Here is a 21,674-nt window from a genome sequence, read left to right as displayed (position 1 = left end):
GCAACTATCATCTATATACCGTGAAGATAGCGAAGATGTAAAAAGTGTGATGAGTGCACATGCAAATTACAGTGGGCTCCTCTTTTAAATATTAATACCTCTTGTCACCACATGGTAAGGTGAAAGTTAAAATCATGTTTTTTTCTTTGTTTGGCTTTTTAATGTGACAGCACAAGGACACTGAGCTATTTTAGTCTATTCCTAATAAGAAAGAAAAATGCATTCTAATGAGGAAGAGGAAATTGTTGATTTTATGTGCGTGCGTTCCTGAATTACCTGCTCCTTCATGCATTGGTGGTGCAGCTTATGGATATGAAGTGCTGTTGCTAATTATCATTTCAAAAGCCTAGCTCTAATAAGACCAGACACAGCTCTGATCCTAGCAGGCTCTCTGTGGTGCTAACATTTTGGAGGATGTGAAATTTGATGAATGTTTACAGCTAAAGGTCACCTTTCCTCACACCTACATCAGTCAGGCAGTCACTGGGGCTTAGCTCCTGTGCTCCCATGTTGAGTTAATGAGGACTCAAGGACCTGTGAGCAGCTACAAGATAAAAAGCTTGGACTTTGAGGAGAGTCAACAAAAATGTTTCAGATAAACCTGAGATGGTCTTGATATATGTATAGAATAGAGAACAATCACATGCTGAGGACTTTTGAATATACAGAGAGAGCTGCAGAAAGGAATTGAGTGACTATACTTTTTCTCCTTTTGTTGAAAGAGACAGTCTTTTGGGTTATAGGTCATGATCTCTGTCATCATCCGAGCCCCCAAATTATTATAGCTCTGAGAATAAGCTAGTCAGATTCTAGGCTGCGGGAGTGTCCTGCCTGTCACTGAGGGAATAAATGGTGTGGCAGTTTCAGGGCTCCATATTGCATGAGGACAAGCTTTCTGACAGTCTGAGAGCACAAGGTCTCTACTCTAGAGCATCAGTCCCCTGGATCTATCACCGCAAAACTTCCTTCTTCTCGTAGCAACGGTTCCCGTTAAGAGAGGTGCCCCCAACCGTGTACTTGTACCACGCCAGGCAGAGCGTTCAGGATGTCCACCTTCTCCAGGGGCAGCAGGACAGCACTCATCAAAAGCTTTAAAAGTGGACAATGACCGAGATTCTTTTTCTATGAATGTATTCAAAGGACATATAAAGATAATGTTACAGTGTCTTTAAAACTGGAAGCAACTTAAAGGTCCAATGACAAGGATTTGGGATAAGGTGTATTCGTGTATGGAATGTTACACAACCATTAATAACTTTGCCATACAATTACATGGTATGAAAGTGTTCCCACTCAAAAATGGTGTAAATGGTGACTTTTATGTTATGCATCTTTTACACAAAAAACGTGTTTGCAAATATTTTAAGTGAAAATTATCAGTTACAAAACAGGGTATAGTGGCTTCTCACTTTTGTATGTGAAAATGCACCCTAAAATGGTAACAGTTGCTATTTCAACATAGAAGGAAAGAACATAAGTGAATTTTTTATTCTTCTCTTTCCTTTCTATATTTTCTAATTTTTCTCTTAAGTACATTTCTTTTACATAAACTGTGGGGGGAATGAATAAGCTACCTAGATAAATAGAAGGAGAGTACTCTCCTCCTTGATTCCTTTTTATGACTTTTTAGTTGAGTTTCATTTCATTCTGCTTATTAAGTAGAAACGTAACTCCTGCAGAAGGAAATATTTGCAAATATGTTAAAATATAGAGCCCAAATTCCACCAGTATGGATGTCTAATCAGATTATAGTGCTAAGATGTTGAATAGTTAAGACAATAGAAACATTTCCATATTGTTTGACACTTGACAGTTTTCCCTATGAGATTTTTTAGAATGCAATGCAAAAACAATAAGGAAGGTGGAACTGCTCTGCAGGTGATAATCCAAACTTTTAGAAAATAGAGACCAGAGTAAAACTCTTGGATGATGGGGCCATGGAATGAGTGGTTCTCGATGAAAGCTCTGAATTAGCACAGTGTCTTCATCTCTAAACTATCACCAAATTGCCAGGTAAAAGTCTAGTTATTTCGACACTTTAGGGTATAATTTGTAGAAATTCGATATTAATATATTTAAATATAGCATTGGGTCTCTGGTCAGCAGAGATTTAGCTGAGCAGCTACCATATGCCAAGGACCAGAGTAGATGTACAACAGGCAAAAAGACAGGACTCCTGTCTTCAAAGTACAGATCATGTTTACTTGATTTAACAGCAAAGCACACAAAATCCATCATGGAGGTAGTGGGTGAAGGATTTCTATGGCCTAAGAGGTTCCTCTGGACATCTGTCCACTCTACCTGGTTCCCTCAGATTAGTCAGAACACGGAGTGGGTGCATCTCCTCACAAATAAAGTACCTAAGTGTGTTCTGCTTGGAAGAAGCTTTTGTTTCTCATAAAGTGTTAGCACATTGTACAGTTACAGTCAGGGAGCTATCCAATATCCTTCTCTCCAAGTGTGTTAAGTAAAATGTAGGCAGTCACATAGACCTAGTCTCAACTGATATCTATGTGAAATGCTTTCACATATATTTTTCTGTGCCAAAAATGTAAAGAGTTTGTCACACAGTGTGTTCTAACATGCAATTAAATATATCACATGTTCTGAGAGTGATCTCAAGAACCAGACTGCCCTGCTTCAATTCCTGGTCTCCCACTTGCTATGTGTGCTTTTTGTTTAATTTTCTGTGCTTCCTTTCAACCACCTCTACAAGGGAAGTGATGATAATTACTTGTCTCTTTAGAGTGTTTGCAAAGAGTGCATGAGAACGTGTGTCGAACCTTCTCAGAACAGTGACTGACCCTTAGTAAATTCTCCATAAATGTAAGCTCTGTATTAGGAGTCATGCTGGTGGCTGTAGTGAAATAAAATTTTAAATATGAGAATTCTAACTCCCTTAAATTTAAAAATTTATAGCCGTGAAACGCACAAGATTGCAGTGTTTTACATTGCTGAAGGTCAAGAAGACAAGTGTTCAATCCTCTCCAATGAAAGAGGAAGCCAAGCATATGAAGACTTTGTTGCCGGACTTGGATGGGAGGTAATTCATTTCATTTGGGAGCTGTTTATTGACCAGCACTATTTAAGGATGTATGTAAACTGGACATCGATTATACAAGGTTTTACATTCAAATCTAGTACAGGTAGCCTTATGGAGTTGATGAATGTATTGAATTTGACATCTTCTGTTAGTTGCTTTTCAGTACTTCATACATGAACTTTTATTTCCCTTAACTTTTCTTTTAATGTTATTTCATCTGCTTTTTATCCAAACTGAATAGTCAGATTGGCTCACCCAGCCATAGACAGTTTGTGGGAAGAGAAGATAAGTATAGGCAGAGAAGCATTGGCTTCAGCTACAGTATGGAGATTGGAGAAGAAATCAGTGACTTGGTGGGTGAAAAATATGAAGAAAGAGCTGGATGAAGTCAAAAATTGGCATGAAAATAGAATAGAGTAGCCATGAAGGTTTAGCAGCCAACCTCTTTCCCTAAGAGAGATCCCAGGATGACTGATATTGAAAGAATTTGCTTTTCCTCTGCTAAATGATACTCTGACAGACAGACATATACATTTATACACATGCGTGCCCACACACACACACCCATCTGTCTCTTGGAACATAAATCTAAAGGAAAATATATTTCCAGAATCTAAAAGAACTCAGAGTAGTTATAATGGAAATCAGCATATCTGAAATAGTTTTCTTACTTTTCCTTACTTTTGTTTTGGTTTCTTGGTTATCTGTGCTGTGGGAAACTCTCTGGGTGCGTAAATAAGACTTGTCTCTGAGAGTTAAATGTTAGCAAGGAAACTAATATGGAGATGGGGACAGGAGAAGCCTACATTAAGGTCAAGACCATGTACTTTATAAAATGTCAAGTAGATTTTAGCCTAAAAGTGTTACTGTACTCCAATAAATTGTCCTTCTTACTAATAAAGTGACTTCTTATTTACTGGGTAGAATATACTTAATTATTTTAACTACTATACTTTTTAAACCACACATTTGTAACTGGAATTTTAAGAAAAGACTAGAACATTAGTTTAGTGTACATATTGATTGTATTTGGCACAGAAGAGATTCTTCTATTGCTTTTTTTTCAATTGTGTTACAATAGGTGCTTTACTGAAAGAATACCAGTTCATGAAAAGTTAAATTTAAAAAAAAGCGGGGGGGAGGTCCTAGGCATTGACTAAGAAGTGAGCATTTACATCATAGCTTGAAAAAGAATGATAAAAAAAAAAGAATGATAACTCCCAGACTTGTAGTGGTGTAAATCAGAACAACCCCTTTGAAAGATAGGTTAGCAATGGCTGTTAAATTTCAAAACATCTGTACCCTTTGATACAACATCCTACCAAAACATTCCTTTGAATGCTCCTTGTGATTTGATCACACCAGCACTGTTTGAGAAAGCAGAAAATCCCATAAATCCATCAATAGGGAAACTGTGTGTGTGTGTGTGTGTACATAAATACATATAAATACACATACATACACACACATGTATACATATGTTCGTGTGTATAGGATGGAAAAAAGCTAGAGAAATATGCACCAAATTTGTGATGGTGCCTGTCTTAGATTGATAGGATTTTGGAGCACTTTCATTGTGAATGTTTCTTTCATGTTTTGATTTTGTCTAATTTAGTATTACATTTGTTTTTTATCAGAAAGCTATAAAAATGAAAATAATTAGATTTCTTTAAAACAAAGGACATTCTTGCTTGGTGAATGAGGACAATTTAGGGTTGACCCTCACTCTTTCCTCTTTGTTACCTGCATCAGGTGGATCTCTCAACCCACTGTGGGTTCATGGGTGGACTTCAACGCAATGGCAGCACGGGGCAGACCGCTCCTTACTATGCTACCTCGACTGTGGAAGTCATTTTCCACGTTTCAACTCGCATGCCATCAGACTCAGATGATTCACTCACCAAAAAGGTAAGAAGCCTCTTTGAGGACCATTCTTAGCCACCATGGTTTGTAGGTGAGGCTCTCCTAGTCCAAATCAAAGGCCTTGGCATAACATGCACCAAGACTGATTTCCTCTGGATGCAATTTCAGTGTATATCTTCTCAAGCTACAGTTGTAATTAATCTGAAATATCTAGCTTGGCACAAACTAGACAAAGAAATAAATGAAAAACAATCAGTCATTTGAGTCTTAGATCCTAAGATTAGGATTTAGGAAAAGGAAGGGTCTTAAATGTTATTAATTTTGGATCTTCCCTCACCTGACTGTTAACTGACAGAAAATAACATTGTTGACCTCTCAGGTTAGCAAAGGTCATAAGATGCAAGGACCCTGTACTGACAGATTGCTGAGAAAGCAGGCACCTCCCAGGCTTGCTGGGGGCAAGTGGGCAGTATCTGTGAAAATGACAAGTGCAGGTGTGCTCCTGCCTAGGGTCCAACCTTTGGCACTGACCTTGTTTCTCTTCCAACTTGGGCCCTGGAGGCGGAAGGGAACCTCCTTCACCTCTGAGAAACTCCCCAGGGGAACATGGCCCTGAACTTTCTAACCTGCAAGATGTTCACCTCAGGCGACCCTCTATTAGAGGTGAGGAGCACCTTAACAGAAGAGGAATCTTAGTCTGGGAAGGAAGCCTAGAAATCTGACCCACTTCTCTGAGTTTCCAGATGAAAGGAACGACTGCAGGTAGCCTGCTAGTGGGTGGCCGAGCAAGCCTGGAATCCCTACCTCACACCCACTCTCTTTCTACAAGGATGCAAGAAAAACTGCAGATTTGAGTGGGTGGGAAAACAGCTCATTGAGAAGCTAAGGTTGCCATTGGTGGATCTAGTGTGGTGGTTATAGCCAGGGTCTGGAGACAGGCAGACCTGGGCTCAACTGTTACTAGCCCATGCCTCAGTTTCCCCATCTACTAAACGAAATTGAAATCAGCCTATGTCCCAGGGTTGTTGTGAAGTAAATGGATAATGCCCATGAAACTGCTTAGCATGGTGCCTGGTGTAAGATCTCTAACATTAGCCCTCGTCATTGCCCATTGGTCTAATTGAATCTTATTTCTCCTGCCCCATTAGGAGGTGACTGATATTGGCCAGTGGGCCCCACTGTTACCACCTCATCTCTTTTCTCTGCAGTTTTGCCTTTTCATCACTGTAGCCCCAGACGTCTAAACCTCCTATATCGTGGGCAGTGGTGTTTATAAGACCTTAGAGCTTGGGTCACGGCACAATCACAGACAACTTTCACGGTGACTAAGTGCCTGGGATGTGCAGAGCATGATGGCCATGTGCTGCCTCCCTCAGCCATGGAGGAGCTGCCTCCCCGTCTTAGGTTTTGATGGCCACCCTGGTGGCAACATTCTTGTTGAAGGGAGGACCCGGCTCTGTTTCAGATTACCAAGACCTTAGGCAAGGCTTCCACATCCTTTTTATTTGCAGTACCTTGTAAATTGCTGATCATCTGCACATATGTTGCCATATTCTATGACTTTTTTATGACTGAGAACTATTTTGTTAATATGTTTATTTAAAATATCTTTAAAAATTATTCCCTAGGTAGGATTCTTTTATTTTTTTCCCTCTTCCTTTTTCTTTTTTTTTTCTTTTGTGAAAAGACGTCATGTTTTCTTGATAAAACGCCTTGCTATAAATAATGTTGCAAGGCTTGGCCTGGTTGAAAGATTCCCTACTGTAATAATCAAAATTCAGCTGATACCTTTTGCAGGTCTGAAATTCAGCATCATTAGTGACAAACTCTCTTTATCAGGATGTCTCACAGCCAGACTAAAAATCAGTCACAGTAACAGCAGCCCACAGTTCCTTGTCTTATTCTAACTAAATTGTCCCTAACAGCTTAAAAATGAGCTGCAAAATTCTAAAGTGATTCATGCTCTCTTCTGCCCCTGTCATGGGGGCACTTTTTCAATTCTGCAATCCGGTTGCAACCCCATACTGAACTCTTGATCCTTCACTGCAGAAATTTGTTAGCTCTAGCTAGATTAGATTTTTCACAGCTAATCTAACTGCTGTAGGGGTTTGCAGAGTGGGGACAGAGCTGTGCTATTGGATTTGTCCAATTCATTTGACTCCAGGACTATAATTGCACTTATGTCTTACAAGGCTTTTATAGCCTCAGGCTGGCCAGCCGCATAAAAAACAAATTGGCAGTGATACAGTACGAGTGAAAAGGGATGAAAGGCCCACATTATCAGTCTCCAGGCAGCACTGTTCTGGCAGGAAGTTTCTTGGTTAATTTACAAATAAAACTTAGATTTTAGGATGGGCACACTGTCAGCTGAACAATGGGGATGTCAGGCCTGACTGTTACTTAGTAAAAGTAGCAGCCGGGCCTACTGAGGAGCAGGAATTCTTCAATCAAACAGACGACTCCTTCTGGAGCCAGCTGGCGATGTAATGCAATTAGTCGGGAAAGGAGGTCAGCCTATTAGGTGTGTACCATGACCAGTGTCACCCGTGCGTGCCGCCTGGCAGCAGCAGGCAGAATGGCCCAGGCGAAGGACTTTGAAACTCTGTCAGGATGAGAAGTAGCAGGACATGGGGTTGATTTCTTAAGACTGAAGAAGCGAGCATTTGTTCCGAGCCTGTTAAGCATCCATGCGTTCTGGAGCCTGTTGTGCAATTGAAACTGTAGCTGGCGTGAATGACAGCTCCATCCCAGGGCGAGACTCATCGGTCTTTCGCAGATCATACATGAGTCAGACCAGCTTGACTTGCATGCACGCAACAAACTCACTGGTGGATTTCAGACAGGGGCCCTCTACTCAGAATTCTCCAGAACTCAACAAAATGACATCTCTGTAATGAAATCCCCTTTAAATTGAGCAACACATTGAAGCTTCCAGAGTATTCCTTCCTCTTCTGACATGGTGAACATTTTGGCTGGGTTAGTTTTACTTGTTTCACCTGCTTATGTTCCGGTCTGAGGTGGAAGAGGGCATGTTTTTGCTCTCTGCTCCAGATCTACCAGTCAGTGGGTCCTGTGGCCTTAGCCCTTAGTTTTGTGAGTTAGCCAATTAAACTGTGGCTTGTCCAGAGATCTGGAGCACATGACATTGAAAGCAGCTTTGAGATGATGAGTATTGTATCATTACCACACAGAAATAGCTTTTCCTTAATTACAGAAATGCCACACTGGGAGGACGGGTCTCTCCGTGTGATACTATTCTCCCTTGCTGTGGTTCTGAGAACTCAGTCCAAACAGAATTAGGAGAGACTTACGTGGATTATATAATTGAGGAACCTAATTGAGAAAAGGGAAAAATTTCAGTAATCACTGTATTACCTCAGAGTTAATGCCTTGAGCAACTTATGCTTCTGGATTGAAAGGAATCATCACAGGTTTTAGGGTGCTGGCGTGAGGTGATAGCCCCACATTTGGAGGGTGTGTAGTAGGTGTGTTATTCCCATTGCGACTTTTGTGCCGGCATTATGTCAAGGGGCACAACAAAACCGCCTGGCAGTTTGCCTCTCTTGACAGGGTGAGGGCAGCCCCACTGTCACAATTCTCTTCTGCTGGGCTGAATCCACCCCCAACCACCACCAAGTTTCAATTTGATACAATTCCTATTTCCCTTGAAAACCTGCCTTTATTGTGTTGCTGGTAATGCTGACTACCATGTTTTCACTCCAAAACGATTGAATTTCAGGAGTGTGTTGTGAGAGTTTAGCATGTTTTATTAGAAAGGAAAGAGAAAAGAAAGAGAGGTGGAAATAGAGGAAGAGAGGGAGACGTTCAGTGTTGCTATGAGAACTTGGTGTCTTTCTTTTTCTTTTAACTATTTATGGTGGTAATGGCTTGGCTACACCTTTTGCCTGCTACCCTTTTAGCCTTTATATGTGATAGGGGAAGAAGAAGAAGAAAAATGTACTGGGTACTTTTACACTTAGAAAGTTGTAGACACCATTGAATTGTTCTGGATCATCGTGACTTGTGCTCAACACCCACAGTTGCATTTATCCCAGCGCCCAAGCTCAGACACAGTTGAATCGTGCGCCCCTCACCATAGGGGTTACCTACAATCACACCTGTACCTCACAGTAGTACAAAGGTACTGGTGTAAGTCTTTTTAAAAAATTGACTTACACAGTCATTCCCAGAAGCATGAAAGAGTAAAGAATAGGACAGCATTGCCGCAAGCCAACTTCCTTTGTAACCTTGTAAATGGAAAGGAGGCCATGTTGGGGTCACCTCAGAGTTTTCTTTTGTGGTCAAATAGTCTGTAAAGAAAATTTTATTTATGCTAACATGTTTTAAATACATGGTACTCCAGAGCATCCTTTTTTGTGTGTGTATTTTAATACAAAACTACAACATTACCTTTGACACAACATTGCTATTTTATTAACAGTGCCTCTGAATTTAGTCATTTTTAGCGTTCATCTATAAATAAGCTAGGAAGCAAGAAATACTTTTTTTGGTGGTAGATAGCATTCTTCTTATGCAGCATGTGAGAGAACCAAACCTCAGACTTTCAGTAGGTGTCAAAGCGCCTTCACCAGTCAGCCTTTATATAAAGGTTGTAGGACTTCAATTTTGGCCAACATTTTAATCTTTAAAATCTAGTTTCTTTTAGTCACAGCCTCAGGCTTATCAGACGATTTCATGCATGGCTTTCTCTGCCCAGGATGTGCAGTCGGTACGCAGGACCTTCATCAAGGCTGTTCTTGTGGCTGAAGAACTCGGCCCAGGAAGAAGTCTCAGAGTCCCTTCCTTGGAGGCATGCTAAGCCCTCGTCAGAGATGCCGGGGATCTCTGGCTTGTTTTTGGATTTTATGGCGTCTTTGTCTATAAAATGCCAAAAACAGTGGGCTACACTATTTGAGCTGTGACAGTACAATTGGCTTTTGGTGTCGACCTCGATGGCCGTGAACAGTGGAAATGGCACTAAGTTAGAGGCCCCAGCCCAGGTTTCCAGGCCTGCTCTGCTCCTTGCTGTTTGCAAACCTTGGTCAGGTGTGCCTTTGTCTTCCTGAGCCCCATCTCCTCCCTGTCAGATAACACAAAGATGAGGTCATCTGCCTCAGAGAGTTAGTGGAAAGATTAAGCAAAGGCAATCTCTGAATGCTAGTTACTAGTGTTCTTATTAAATTTAAGTAATACTTACTAATTTCTTAAATGAAGGTAATTTTATATGAACTTCTTCTTAAAGCTTTGTCACAAATCTAGTTTTTATACATTTGGTAACAATTGTGTTATAGTAGCTTTTGGTCTCTTTTATTCGTATTTTTTCTTAATAACCATTGAATTAAGAGTCTTATGAAGCTCTATTGTAATATGGAATAAAAGGCTCATGTCATTAATTGTTTGGAGACATGCTCAGCAATATAAAGCATAAGGATTTAGTACCAGGAGTAAAATTCAATTTAAAAAAATCCTTGAAAAGGTCTCGTCCCCTTCCAGCAATAATGTACCTGCCATGCTTAATACGCATCATCTCAGTGCCACTTATTTCATAGAAAGTAAGTGGTGTTTTCATGTGTTTGTGTTTTTTAAATCCTCATAGAAGACAGTGGTGTCGTACCTTTTTTTAGTAGTGAAATATTTTTGCCTCTGAGTATTATAATTCAATTTGTAAGCCACGACCCCTCATAAACTGCTGTTATCACTCTGATTAATAAAGAGCCAATTGGCCATTGCAGCTCCGTCACTTGGGGAATGACGAGGTCCACATCGTCTGGTCTGAACACTCCAGGGACTACCGCAGGGGCATTATCCCGACCGCCTTCGGAGACGTTTCAATCATTATTTACCCAGTGAAGAATCACATGTTCTTTATCGCGATCACGAAGAAACCCGAGGTACGTTTTCACCGCATTATCACTCTGACTCATATAGCATTTGCCACATGATTCACTGTTTTTGAACAACAGTGATATAAATATGTTAAGGAGGACTTTTTTCCAACTGGCTAATGTCTCACATATATCTGAATTACACATGCTATAGGGAAATTCAGTATGAATTGGGATTTTTCAGAGTATCTTTCCTTAGGAGGACAGAATTCTGTATTTTTATGTCTAGATTCTTTGGAAATTATTGTGTGAAGACATGAATGGTATTTTAAATGTTTTGAATTTAAAATTTTTTTTTAATTTTAAAAAATGGTAATTTTAAATTTGGGACACATTAATTAATAATAATAAGAGTTGAATGAACCCCCTGTCACATCTAGCATTTTGTGGGTGGCTGTGGGTATAGAATTCGACCTTCCGTGACAAACAGGCACTGCTCACCGAGCCTCTGACTGCTGCTAATGGGGGTCAATCCTGAAGGATTGCAAGCATGGCCGTGAAGAAGACTAGGCCTCTGTAGCACAGCCTGCCCATGTGATGATTTTTAACAATTGAAGCACCTTGCCACAGAATCAATGCAGCCACGTCAATTGGTATTGATCATGGGAATGGCTGGAACAATCCAATGGTTATGTGCCGTGTACTAAATTGGCTGCGGTTTCGATCCTTGCCATGCCTTTAGTGCTATTTTAGCGGTGCTTTATATAGTGACTTGTTTTTGTGTTGGAATTATTAATAGAAGGGTTTGCTTTTAAGTTTTTAATTAAACGTTTAGCATAGTTAAGTCACTCCTCAAGAAAATGACTTTGTGCTCTAGGTTGGTATTAAGTGTAATCTTCATTTTCATTCCAAATTGTTCTCTTGAAGGAGCTAAAAGTTACCATTCTAAATACTCTCTACTTTTGGCTTTGAAATAATAGGTAACTGAGATTTCCTGGGATTTATAGCATAATCGAAAGTGTTAAAGTCATGCAGATTAAATGAACTAAGAAGTGAAAGGTGCTTCAAACAGTGGCTGGCTCAGAATAAAAGCCATTTAAGTGTTAGTTGTTGCTGTTGTTATTACCATTGCTAGTAATTTTTCAGTTACAGTCACTACATGAAAATAGAATAAATAATGAATCATTTCTCAGGCTAGACACAGTGTGGGTCACCTCCTGAATTCAGAAAAGCCCCACTCTGGCTGGTGAGAAGCCTGACATAAAGGGAACCCTCTTTTCTATTCGGGGAGTGAAGATGCCACAAGTTCTTCATACTAAATATTTGTGTTATTTCTGATTCATGTCTTTGTGTGTGTGGAAAATTTTCACTCTTGTATAAGAAAATGGCTCTGAGTGCTAGTGGCATTTGTGTTTGTCCAGGAAGAACACTAATTTTAAGAATTAAACTAAAAATGTTTATATTAGACAACCAACAGATTTAGTGTCCTGTAGCTTCCAAATCTGCAAAATGTGGTTCTTTATTATTTAGTGTGGATTAACTGGTTTTATTAGTTCATTTTCAACATGGCCCTCTAAAATGTCACTTACCATCCTAAAAATGTCGCCTTTATTTTTTGTAGTAAATAAAGAACATAAAAGGTATTTCAATTCACTTCACAGTGTTAAAAGTGACACTTTTAACTTTCTTAAAAAGTGATTTTTTAATAGGCATTACACTTTTAACACATGAAAACACATATTAACATACCTTTTCAAAATTTCTTTAGAAAATGTATGTAAGTTTTATAAATTTGGTCATAAATTTTGACAAGATGAATTGAGCAAATCGGTGCCTTAATATTTCAATTCAAAGAGCCTAAAGGAAAGAAGAGAATAATGGCCAACTGGAAATTTAGTGTTATCCCCACATTTAAAGTACAAACCATTACAATGTAATAAAATTAATCCAGACATTTCCAGGGCAAGTGTGGCTGACCTTTTGTTCACCAACCACTGACCCCAGGGTGAATGCAAGAGGCTTGTGGAGGGAAAGTCTGTTTGTTTGGCTTCAGTCCCTGGTATTTAAATTGCATTCCCTAATCAAATGAAAAGGCTGTCCTCTCTATCAGGTTACAGAATCCATGGCAACATTTGGCCTTTTATATCCATAATGTTAGCCTTTTTGTTTGCATCTAAGTAGAGACACCTGGAGCAATGTTAACATTAACCGATTTAGCATTAATAGCTTCATTATATAAGAATTTCTGATCAGATAGCTGTTACTTTTGTTATATTGCTTCAGCTTGTATTGTTGTCATTTTTTATCTCCCTGCTTGGCAACCAGGCAATGATTTGCAAATTTTTTTTGTCTTGATTAATTAAGCAATATAATTATCAGTAACCGTGATGCAGTCTTTGCTCAACAAAGCTTCTGAGAGAAAACAATGGTAAGTCTGTTAGTATGAATGCATTCCACGCGTCCCAGATGCATGAGGATATTATGGACAATGAGGGGAAAGGCCGCCTGTGAGCGAGGACAAAGGGTGCCACGCAGACTCGACACACTGCACATACCGCCAGGGACATGCTGCGGGCTCCCTGGGACACAGACGCCTCGTTAGATTACAGCTAGTCAGCAGAGATTAATTCTCAGCCATTTGGTGCAATAATTTACCCATTCCCCAGTCTTTTAACTAGTGCTCCTCACTGTGGAAGTAAAGGCTTTGTACTCAAAAGGTTTATTTAACCTTGCCTACTTTTAGGGATCTCCACCAAAATCTTTTTTTTTTTTTTTTTTTGCTTAGAAATTGTATTGACGCAGCTGCTTGAAACTGAGGAATATTTCTTTGGAGGAGGACAGGATTAAGCACAAGTTTCACGAATTATAGGTGGAGTCAGAGGCATTCTTTTAGCACCTGTATATTTCATCTGAATATAGTATGACTCTGGTCTAAGTACATTTATTTTACTGGTCTCTGGGCAGCCATACTTCTCTAAGAATAATTTTAATCCTTTTTTAGGAGGGGAAAAAAAAAAACCTCATCAGTACACAAAAGTCCTGCTCATTGGATAGAGTCATGCATATTCAAAATGTACTTTCATTCACTCGGCCTCATTAATAGCGTATGTAATAATGTAGGGCTATTTGTAATACAAGCTCACAGGCAGCATTGCTTCCAAGTCCTTTGAAATTTAACATATTTCGCTTTTTCATTCCATACTCCTCCCTTAAATATACAAATTATGTGCCTGGCAGAATCCGCCTCCTCTTAATAATACACAGCATTTGCGAAATGGTATGTTGAAGTGTGGTGTGCTGTATGAGCACAGAAAACCCTCGCGTCTGAGAGGGTCTGCTCACTTCTTGAGCCTTTTATTGAACTTTTTAAAAATAAATAAATAAATAAATAAATAAATATCAGTGTGTTCAGTAACATGATTTCATTGTGAAATTATTTTCAAAGTAAGTTCATCTCTGTAAATATTGACATGGTAGTCTTTGGTCACGAAAAGTAATGTGCTGTTGTCAGATTGCCGGGGTTTTTTTATTTCTATTTTTATTACTAAGTTAGTAGTCAAGGAAAACTTGCATATAGAGCAGAACACAAGTGCTTGAAAGGGTTTGTTTAAATGCCTAATTTATTCTGCAGAAAAGGGGTTCATAAAGCTTCCATATCACAGTGAGAACCCGTGTTGCTTTTCTTTTTTCAGCAACTAAAAATAATTTTGGTGTTCAAAACATTTGCTTTTATGAATTTGTAAAGGTAGGTTTTAGTGTTCCTGTCATGTTTATCTCCAGGCACATTAGCAACTGGCTAGTGACTGCCCGGCCAGAGGGTGGACATGCTGGAGCAGCCTTGACTGGGCACAGTTAGAACAAGAGAAAGCTTTGAGGAAGCTGAGAGTCCTCCTTATCACCTCAACCAGAATGTCAATTTTCTAAGTGAAAGACATGTTAATGTCCTCCAGACTCTCCTTACTTGGCCCTAGTAGATACGGGCAGAGGAGAAAATGGATGATTCAGCCATTTCTGAGAAGTACATGCAGGAAAGAATGCCAGGATAGAGGACGGGACCCCAGAGTTCCAGTTCCTGTGCAGCCACACGTGGGTGCGGGTCTTGGGCAGGTCTCTTAATTTCTTCAGATTTTTATTTCCTCAGCTGTAGCATTCAGGTTGGGGACCAAGTTCTCTCTGCAGTCCTTTTCAAGGATTCTAAGTGCCCCTTTAAGATGGGCCCTGTTTGATCCTCCTGTTCCTAGATGCCCGTCCTTTCCCTAAGCTGCCCCAACTCACCAGGTTGCTGTCAAGGTGGTATCTGTCTCCCTTGCAGGCTCAGCAGCTACTGTGAGTGTGTCAGTGTGTGAGCGTATGCCTGTGTGTGTGTGTGTTCTCATCCAGTTCAGGAAGACAGCTAGCCCAGAACCTTCACCTGGAGCCAGTGCGCAGAAATCCTGGTTAGGGCTGATGCACCAGAAATCACAAAAGCATTTTTGCACATGTAAGGTGAAAAGTAGCCAGTATTGGCATCTCTGTTTGAAAGGAAATCTTTTACTAATGTGGCTTCGTTATATATGGAGTATGTTTGACTGCAACATGGTTATGGAAATTTCTTTTTATTTCATCTATGCAATTTTCTTAAATATTTATCTCAACCCCAACCAAATAACCTTCTTGAGATTAAAGCATATCCTTTAAAAATTCTGGGAAATTCTCAGGGAAAGTAAATTGTTAACTTTTGAATATGTGAAGAATCATTTATTCTAAAAGATAATTGAAAATGCTGAATAACCAGAATTTACTAAAAGACATTATTTTTTTAAAGATTTTATTTTTTTACATAATCTCTACACTTTACATGGGGCTTGAACTTACAACCCCAAGATCAAGCATCACATACTCTACTGACTGAGCCAGCCAGGCGCCCCAAAAATATGTAATTAAATCTATTATCGCAATATGTTCTTTTGGAAATTTATTATTATTGTTATTGGAGTTTTTTTAGTAAAGGAATGACATTGAAAACTTTGTGAAAGGCAGCTGTCATTTGCAGATGTTATATCAAAAACAAACTTCTTTTCCAATTCATTGCCACTCCTAATTAGAGGAATTCCCTGGATACAAGGGATTTATATTATTTCTTTTGTCTGGTTTTTGAAAGACTATCTGAGTCACCCACAAGCAGTTGCCAAAGAATAATAAAAGAACATTTATTTATAAGATAAGCCCCAATACAGATGGAAAAATCTATAGCCTATTATTAACTCCTAGGTCCTGTTTTATTCTTTACAACAATTTGGCTCTTGAGAATTCTTTCTCCATTGATTTACCTCAAAAGTTGACATTGTTTTCCCTTTTTTTCAGTTGGCCTTTGATATATACAACTTTCCCTCCTTTGCCTTATCCTCCCTCCCTCGGCAGCCAGAGCCAGCCTGTGTAAATGTATGCTGAGTGGCAAATGGTAGAGCCTGCTTTGTGTCAGAAACCAAGACTGTTCTCATCCTCTACCTCTGAGCTGCCTCAGTAGGAAGGACCTCCTGGCCAAGAGACTGCATGTGTTCTCCTGGTTGTTCCGTCAGGGTGTCAGAAGCACACAGAACTCCTCTGTGTACCCCCAGAATTTGAGAATTTCTCCTGAAGGGTGTATTTTCTGTACCATCCTTGAAATCCATTAGTTTGTTGTTTGTTGTTGTGGGGGTTTTGTTGTCTGGTTTTCTTTGTGCATATTTCCATCACAGCTGTATCTCACTGATTATGGACTGCTTCTAGTGTAAGTCATAGGAAGAAGTATATTTACTGTTTTAAGGAATGTATTTTAAATTGTCTTAAGTGTGGTGTTGCCAAAAAAATGGGAGGAAAGGGCTGTTCTTTCTTATTTTCTTATTTGTTGGTTATAATAACAACCATTACCTGGACTAGACAACTCTGAGTAATTTTAGACTGAATAGCTCCTTGATTTTCTTCTTTGGAATTAAGATGCCCACTCCCCCCTCACCCCAAGAGTACTGTCATAAGGGAGAGACACTCATTATTTTTCCTAATTAGTAAAACTAACAGTTTCATCCTTCTTTGCTCTTGTCTGAGTCTCCTCAAGTGTGACTCTTCCTCTGTGCTCTAGGTGCTGATCTCAAAATAGGCTTAGTCAATCTTTGCAGTTTTTACATCTCTATGTTTTGACGGTGGAGCCTTTTCTCAAACCCACCAAACAGAAGAAAAGGTATAGCACCAGAAGCCTGCTCAGGACCCTAGGACCACACTGTCACCCTTTCATCCTGGACTTTCAGGCATCTCCATGAAGCCAAAAGACAGACAGTCCCAACAGATCTCATTCTAGAAATGTGCAGGGGCTCAACAGATTTGGTTAACATCTAGTGGTCAGAGCCTCGCGAGCTGGAGGCCTTTTCTCACTCATTCAGGCAATGTATCTGTTGAGGCTCCTTCATGCCAGATACTGTGTCAAGGGCTGGTGGTCTCATGCTCCCGGAATCCCAGTTTTAGTAAGGGAGACAGCCAATAAATAAGTAAGTAAGTGGTTGAACTAGAGACTTTCAGATAGGAGCTTTGGTGTTATAAAGAAAATAAAACAGAGTGATAGGATGGGGAAGAAGGAAGCTGCTTTAATTCAGATAGGGGGGATTATGGTTTCCAGTCCAGCATGTAGGGAGCTTGGAAGTCATCACCCCCCATCCTAACAATATGAAAAAGCTGAACAAACTGAAAATCAGCAGCTCTTCTTCAAGCCATCAGAGAATTAAAGTCACAAGGAAAATCACTGCCCCCCAAATCGGAGAGACAGGCAGAATCATAACTTGCCATAGCAGAAGCCCAAGAAGAGAAACCCCTGGGGAACGAATAACAGGGTAGGAAAATGTCAATGGTAGTTGACCAATTGCTGGAGGCTCCGTGTACACAAATTTGAGAGTTAGAGTCAAGAGGGGCCTGGTCTTTGGGAGACCCCCACACTTCTCTGTGTTTTCTCTCTAGGAACCCTACCACTTTCTCACAGTGAGGATTGGAGGGGGGAAAAAAACCTCGTGCTTCAGCAGAGGGAGGGGAAAGAGCCATTTTGAAATACACCTGGAGCGTTCTGTTTTTCTTAACCAGGCCTATCCTCAAGAAGAAGTGTTTTACCAGAGCCCTTACCTACTGGGGTTTTACCAGAACCTAGCCCACCTGGGGGAAAGGAAGCACCCAACTCAAGTTCCCTCTAGCTTTGCTGTCTCACCTAAGGGGAAAGTGGGGGGGACACAAAAAAACAAAACTGAGAAGCACTTGTGAAGGTCATAGCCCAGAGACCCAGACTCACTGAAAGACTGAGATCTGATCATAGGTCTGTGGAACACTTCTCCCCCACACCTTTTCACAACATCAAAAGGACTTTTGTATAGTAACAAGTGAAGGAACTAAGACCTTATTTAAGAGAGACAACAGGGGAGACAAAAACACGGGCATCCTTTGACATGATCGTCGACAGCTTCAGCAGACAATAAGCACAGCTTAACTCCAAGAGAAACACACATAAAGCCTCACACTATAAAGGCCTTCACTTCCTTTTACATGGTATATGATGTTCAGCTTTCAACAAAAAACTACAAGGCATACTAAATAAAAGTCAAAAAAAAAGCCAGTTTGAAGAGACAAAACAAACATCAGAATCAGACTCAGATTTGGCAGAGATTTTGAAATTATCAGACCAGGAATTTAAAATAACTATGATTAATATGTTAAGGGTTATAATAGAAAAAGTGGACAGCATGCAAGAAGAAATAACTAACGTAGCAGAGAGATGCAAACTCCAAGAAAGAATTAAAAGTAAATGCTAGAAATGAGAAACACTGTAACAGAAATGAAGAATGTCTGTGATGGGCTCATCAATCAATTGGACAACTGAGGAAAGGAACTGTGAGCTTGAAGATAAGTCAGTAGAAACCTTGAAACTGAAATGCAAAAGGGAAAAAGGACAAAAACTGAACAGGGGCGCCTGGGTGGCTCAGTCGGTTAAGTGTCTGCCTTTGGCTCAGGTCATGATGCCAGGGTCCTGGAATTGAGCCCCACATCAGGATCCCTGCTCAGCGGGAAGCCTGCTTCTCCCTTTCCCCACCCCTCCACTTGTGCTCTCTCTCACTGTCTCCCTCTCTCTCTCTCAAAGAAATAAAATCTTTATTTAAAAAAAAAAAAACGCCTGAACAAAACATTTAAGATCTGTGGGACAATGGTAAAATGTATAATATACACCTAATGGGAATACCAAGAGGAAAAGAAAGGAACAGAAAAAATATTTGAAATTATAATTAAATGTGTATTTTAATATATAATTTTAATGTACATGAGAATTTTTCAAATTAATAACAGATACCAAACCACAACTCCAGGAAGCATAGAAAATGCCATGTAGGATAAATACTAAAATATCTATACCTAGATATATCATATTCAAACTGTGTGTTAGAAACTGAGTGTTTGTGCCCCTCCCCCCAGAATTCATTTTTTGAAACCTAACCCCCAGTGTGATGGTATTTGGAGATAGGGTCTTTGGGAGGTGATTAGGTCATCAGGGTAAAGCCCTTAGGAATGGAATTAGTTAGAAAAGAGACCCCAGAGCACTCCCTTACCACTTCCGCCATATGAGGACACAGAGACAGCCATCTATAAACCAGGAAGCAGGCTCTCACCAGATACCAGGTCTCCTGACATCTTAATCTTGGACTTTCCAGCCTCCAGAACTGTGAGAAATAAATTTCTATTGTTACAAGCTACCCAGTGTATGACACGTTGTTATAGCAGCCCAATTAGACTAAGACATACCAAAAATCAAAAACAAAGGGAAAATCTTGAAAGAAACCAGAGTTTAAAAATAACGATAGAGGAGTAAGGGTAAGTATTACAGTAAACTTCTCTTCAGAAATCATAAAAGCAAGAAGCAAGTAGATGAAAATAAAGTGTTGAGAGAAAGAAACCCACCAACATAGTATTCTGTATCCTTCAAAAGTGAAAGAAAAAATAAAGATTTTCTCAGACAAACAAAACTTAGGAAATTTGTGGCCAGTAGGCCTGCCTTGCAAGAAATGTTAAATTCATCAAAGAGAAGGAAAATGATATAGATCAGAAATACAGATCTACTTTTAAAAGGAAGAGCTTTAGAGAAGAAATAAATGTAGGTAAATAAAATCTTTTATTTTTCTTATTCCTAATTGATCTAGCAGATAACAGTTTGTTCCCAATAATAATAGCAACCAAGTATTCAATGATTGGATAAGTAATGAATGACAGCAATGTTATAAGGATGGAAGGAAAGAATTGGCAGTACTCTGTTATAAGGTACTTGTACTACCTGTGGAGCAGAATAGTGCTATTTGAAAGAGGACTTGGATTAATTACAAATGTATATGTCAAACTCAAGAATAATCACCAAAAAAACTAAAAAAAAAAAAATTAAAAGATAAACAGTTATCATGGATATGCTAAGAAAAGAGAAAAACTGGAATTATATAAAATGCTCAATTAAAATCAGAGAAGGCACAGGGAGCCTGGGTAGCTCGGTCAGTTAAGTGTCCGACTCTTGGTTTCAGCTCAGGTCATGATCTCAGGGCTGTGAGACTGAGCCCCACGTTGGGCTCTGTGCTGGGTGCAGAGCCTGCTTAAGATTCTCTCCCTCCCCCTCTCCCCACCTCTCCCACTCAGGTACACACTCCCTCAAAAAAAAAAAAAAAAAAGAGAGAAGGCAGAAAAAGAATAAGAAACAACAAGAGGAACAAGGGAAATACACTAACAGGCCTGGTGGATAGTAACCTAACATATATTAATCATCACTTTACATGTCAGTAGTCTAAATACACCAATTAAAAGAAAAAAGACTGTCAGTGGATTAAAAACAAACAAACAAACAAAAACCCAACTGTATGTTATCTACAAGAACCTAATTTAAATTATAAAGGTACAGGTTAAAAGTAAAGGAATAGAGAAAGATGTCCCACACTAACAAAGATAAGTAGAAATCCGGACTAACTGTATCAATACCAGCAAAACTGACTTCAGAGCAAGGAAAATGATCAGGGATGAAGAGGGGCATTATAGGTAGGTAGAGAAAGCTCCCCCAGGGAGTGATGTTTCCACTCCCCAGGAGGTGACCCCGAATGGAGCAGGAGAGGGCAGTCCTCAAGGAACACCAAGCAAAGAGGACAACAAGAGCAAAGTCCTTACAGAGGGCATGAGCTTCTTAAGAATGAGGAAAGATGCCTCCTGTGGCCAAAGGGGGGTGAGGGAGGGGCAGACAAAGAGGAAGGCTAGGGGAGCTTAGAGCTTCCATGGCCCCAGGTGAGGACTCTGACCATGTTAAGCTTAGAAAGGCAGGCAGGGGGGTGGAGCAAGATGGCGGAGGAGTAGGAGACCTGGATTTCGTCTGGTGTCAGGAATTCAGCTGGATGGGGATCAAACCATTCTGAACACCTACAAACTCAACAGGAGATCGAAGAAAAGAATAGCAACAACTCTGAACAGAAAAGCGACCACTTTCTGGAAGATCTTTTCTGATTTGTTTAGAGTATATTTTCTGGGGACGTTGTTACCCTGTTATAATTTTATTCTCTCATTAATCTATTCTCCTCTGGACAAAATGACAAGACGGAAAAAATCACCTCAACAGAAAGAACAAGAGGTAATACTGACTGCCAGAGACCTACTCAATATGGACATTAGTACGATGTCGGATCTAGAGTTCAGAATCATCACTTTAAAGATACTAGCTGGGCTTGAAAAAAGCATGGAAGTTATTAGAGAAACCCTTTCTGGAGAAGTAAAAGAACTAAAATCTAACCAAGTCGAAATCAAAAAGGCTATTAATGAGGTGCAATCAAAAATGGGGGCGCTAACTGCTAGAATAAATGAGGCAGAAGAGAGAATCAGTGAGATAGAAGACCAAATGATGGAAAATAAAGAAGCTGAGAAAAAGAGAGATAAACAACTAC

At 39.8% G+C, this 21,674-nt stretch overlaps 1 protein-coding gene across 9 annotated transcripts in view; it reads left to right on the top strand.

The window, feature by feature from the left end:
• RALGAPA2 (Ral GTPase activating protein catalytic subunit alpha 2) overlaps nucleotides 1-21,674 on the top strand; it is a 308,387-nt gene that overhangs the window by 195,960 nt on the left and 90,753 nt on the right. For all 9 annotated transcript variants that reach the window (XM_081831950.1, XM_081831946.1, XM_081831942.1 and 6 more), the window contains 3 exons: nucleotides 2,920-3,043; nucleotides 4,796-4,951; nucleotides 10,639-10,797. In XM_081831950.1, the coding sequence (XP_081688076.1) occupies nucleotides 2,920-3,043; nucleotides 4,796-4,951; nucleotides 10,639-10,797 (439 nt within the window). The remainder of the gene's footprint in view (nucleotides 1-2,919; nucleotides 3,044-4,795; nucleotides 4,952-10,638; nucleotides 10,798-21,674) is intronic.

Source organism: Leptonychotes weddellii, chromosome 10 (assembly GCF_054177405.1).
Source record: "Leptonychotes weddellii isolate Sample4059 chromosome 10, ASM5417740v2, whole genome shotgun sequence".
Taxonomy (NCBI): domain Eukaryota; kingdom Metazoa; phylum Chordata; class Mammalia; order Carnivora; family Phocidae; genus Leptonychotes; species Leptonychotes weddellii.
This window is presented reverse-complemented; position numbering and strand designations above follow the sequence as displayed.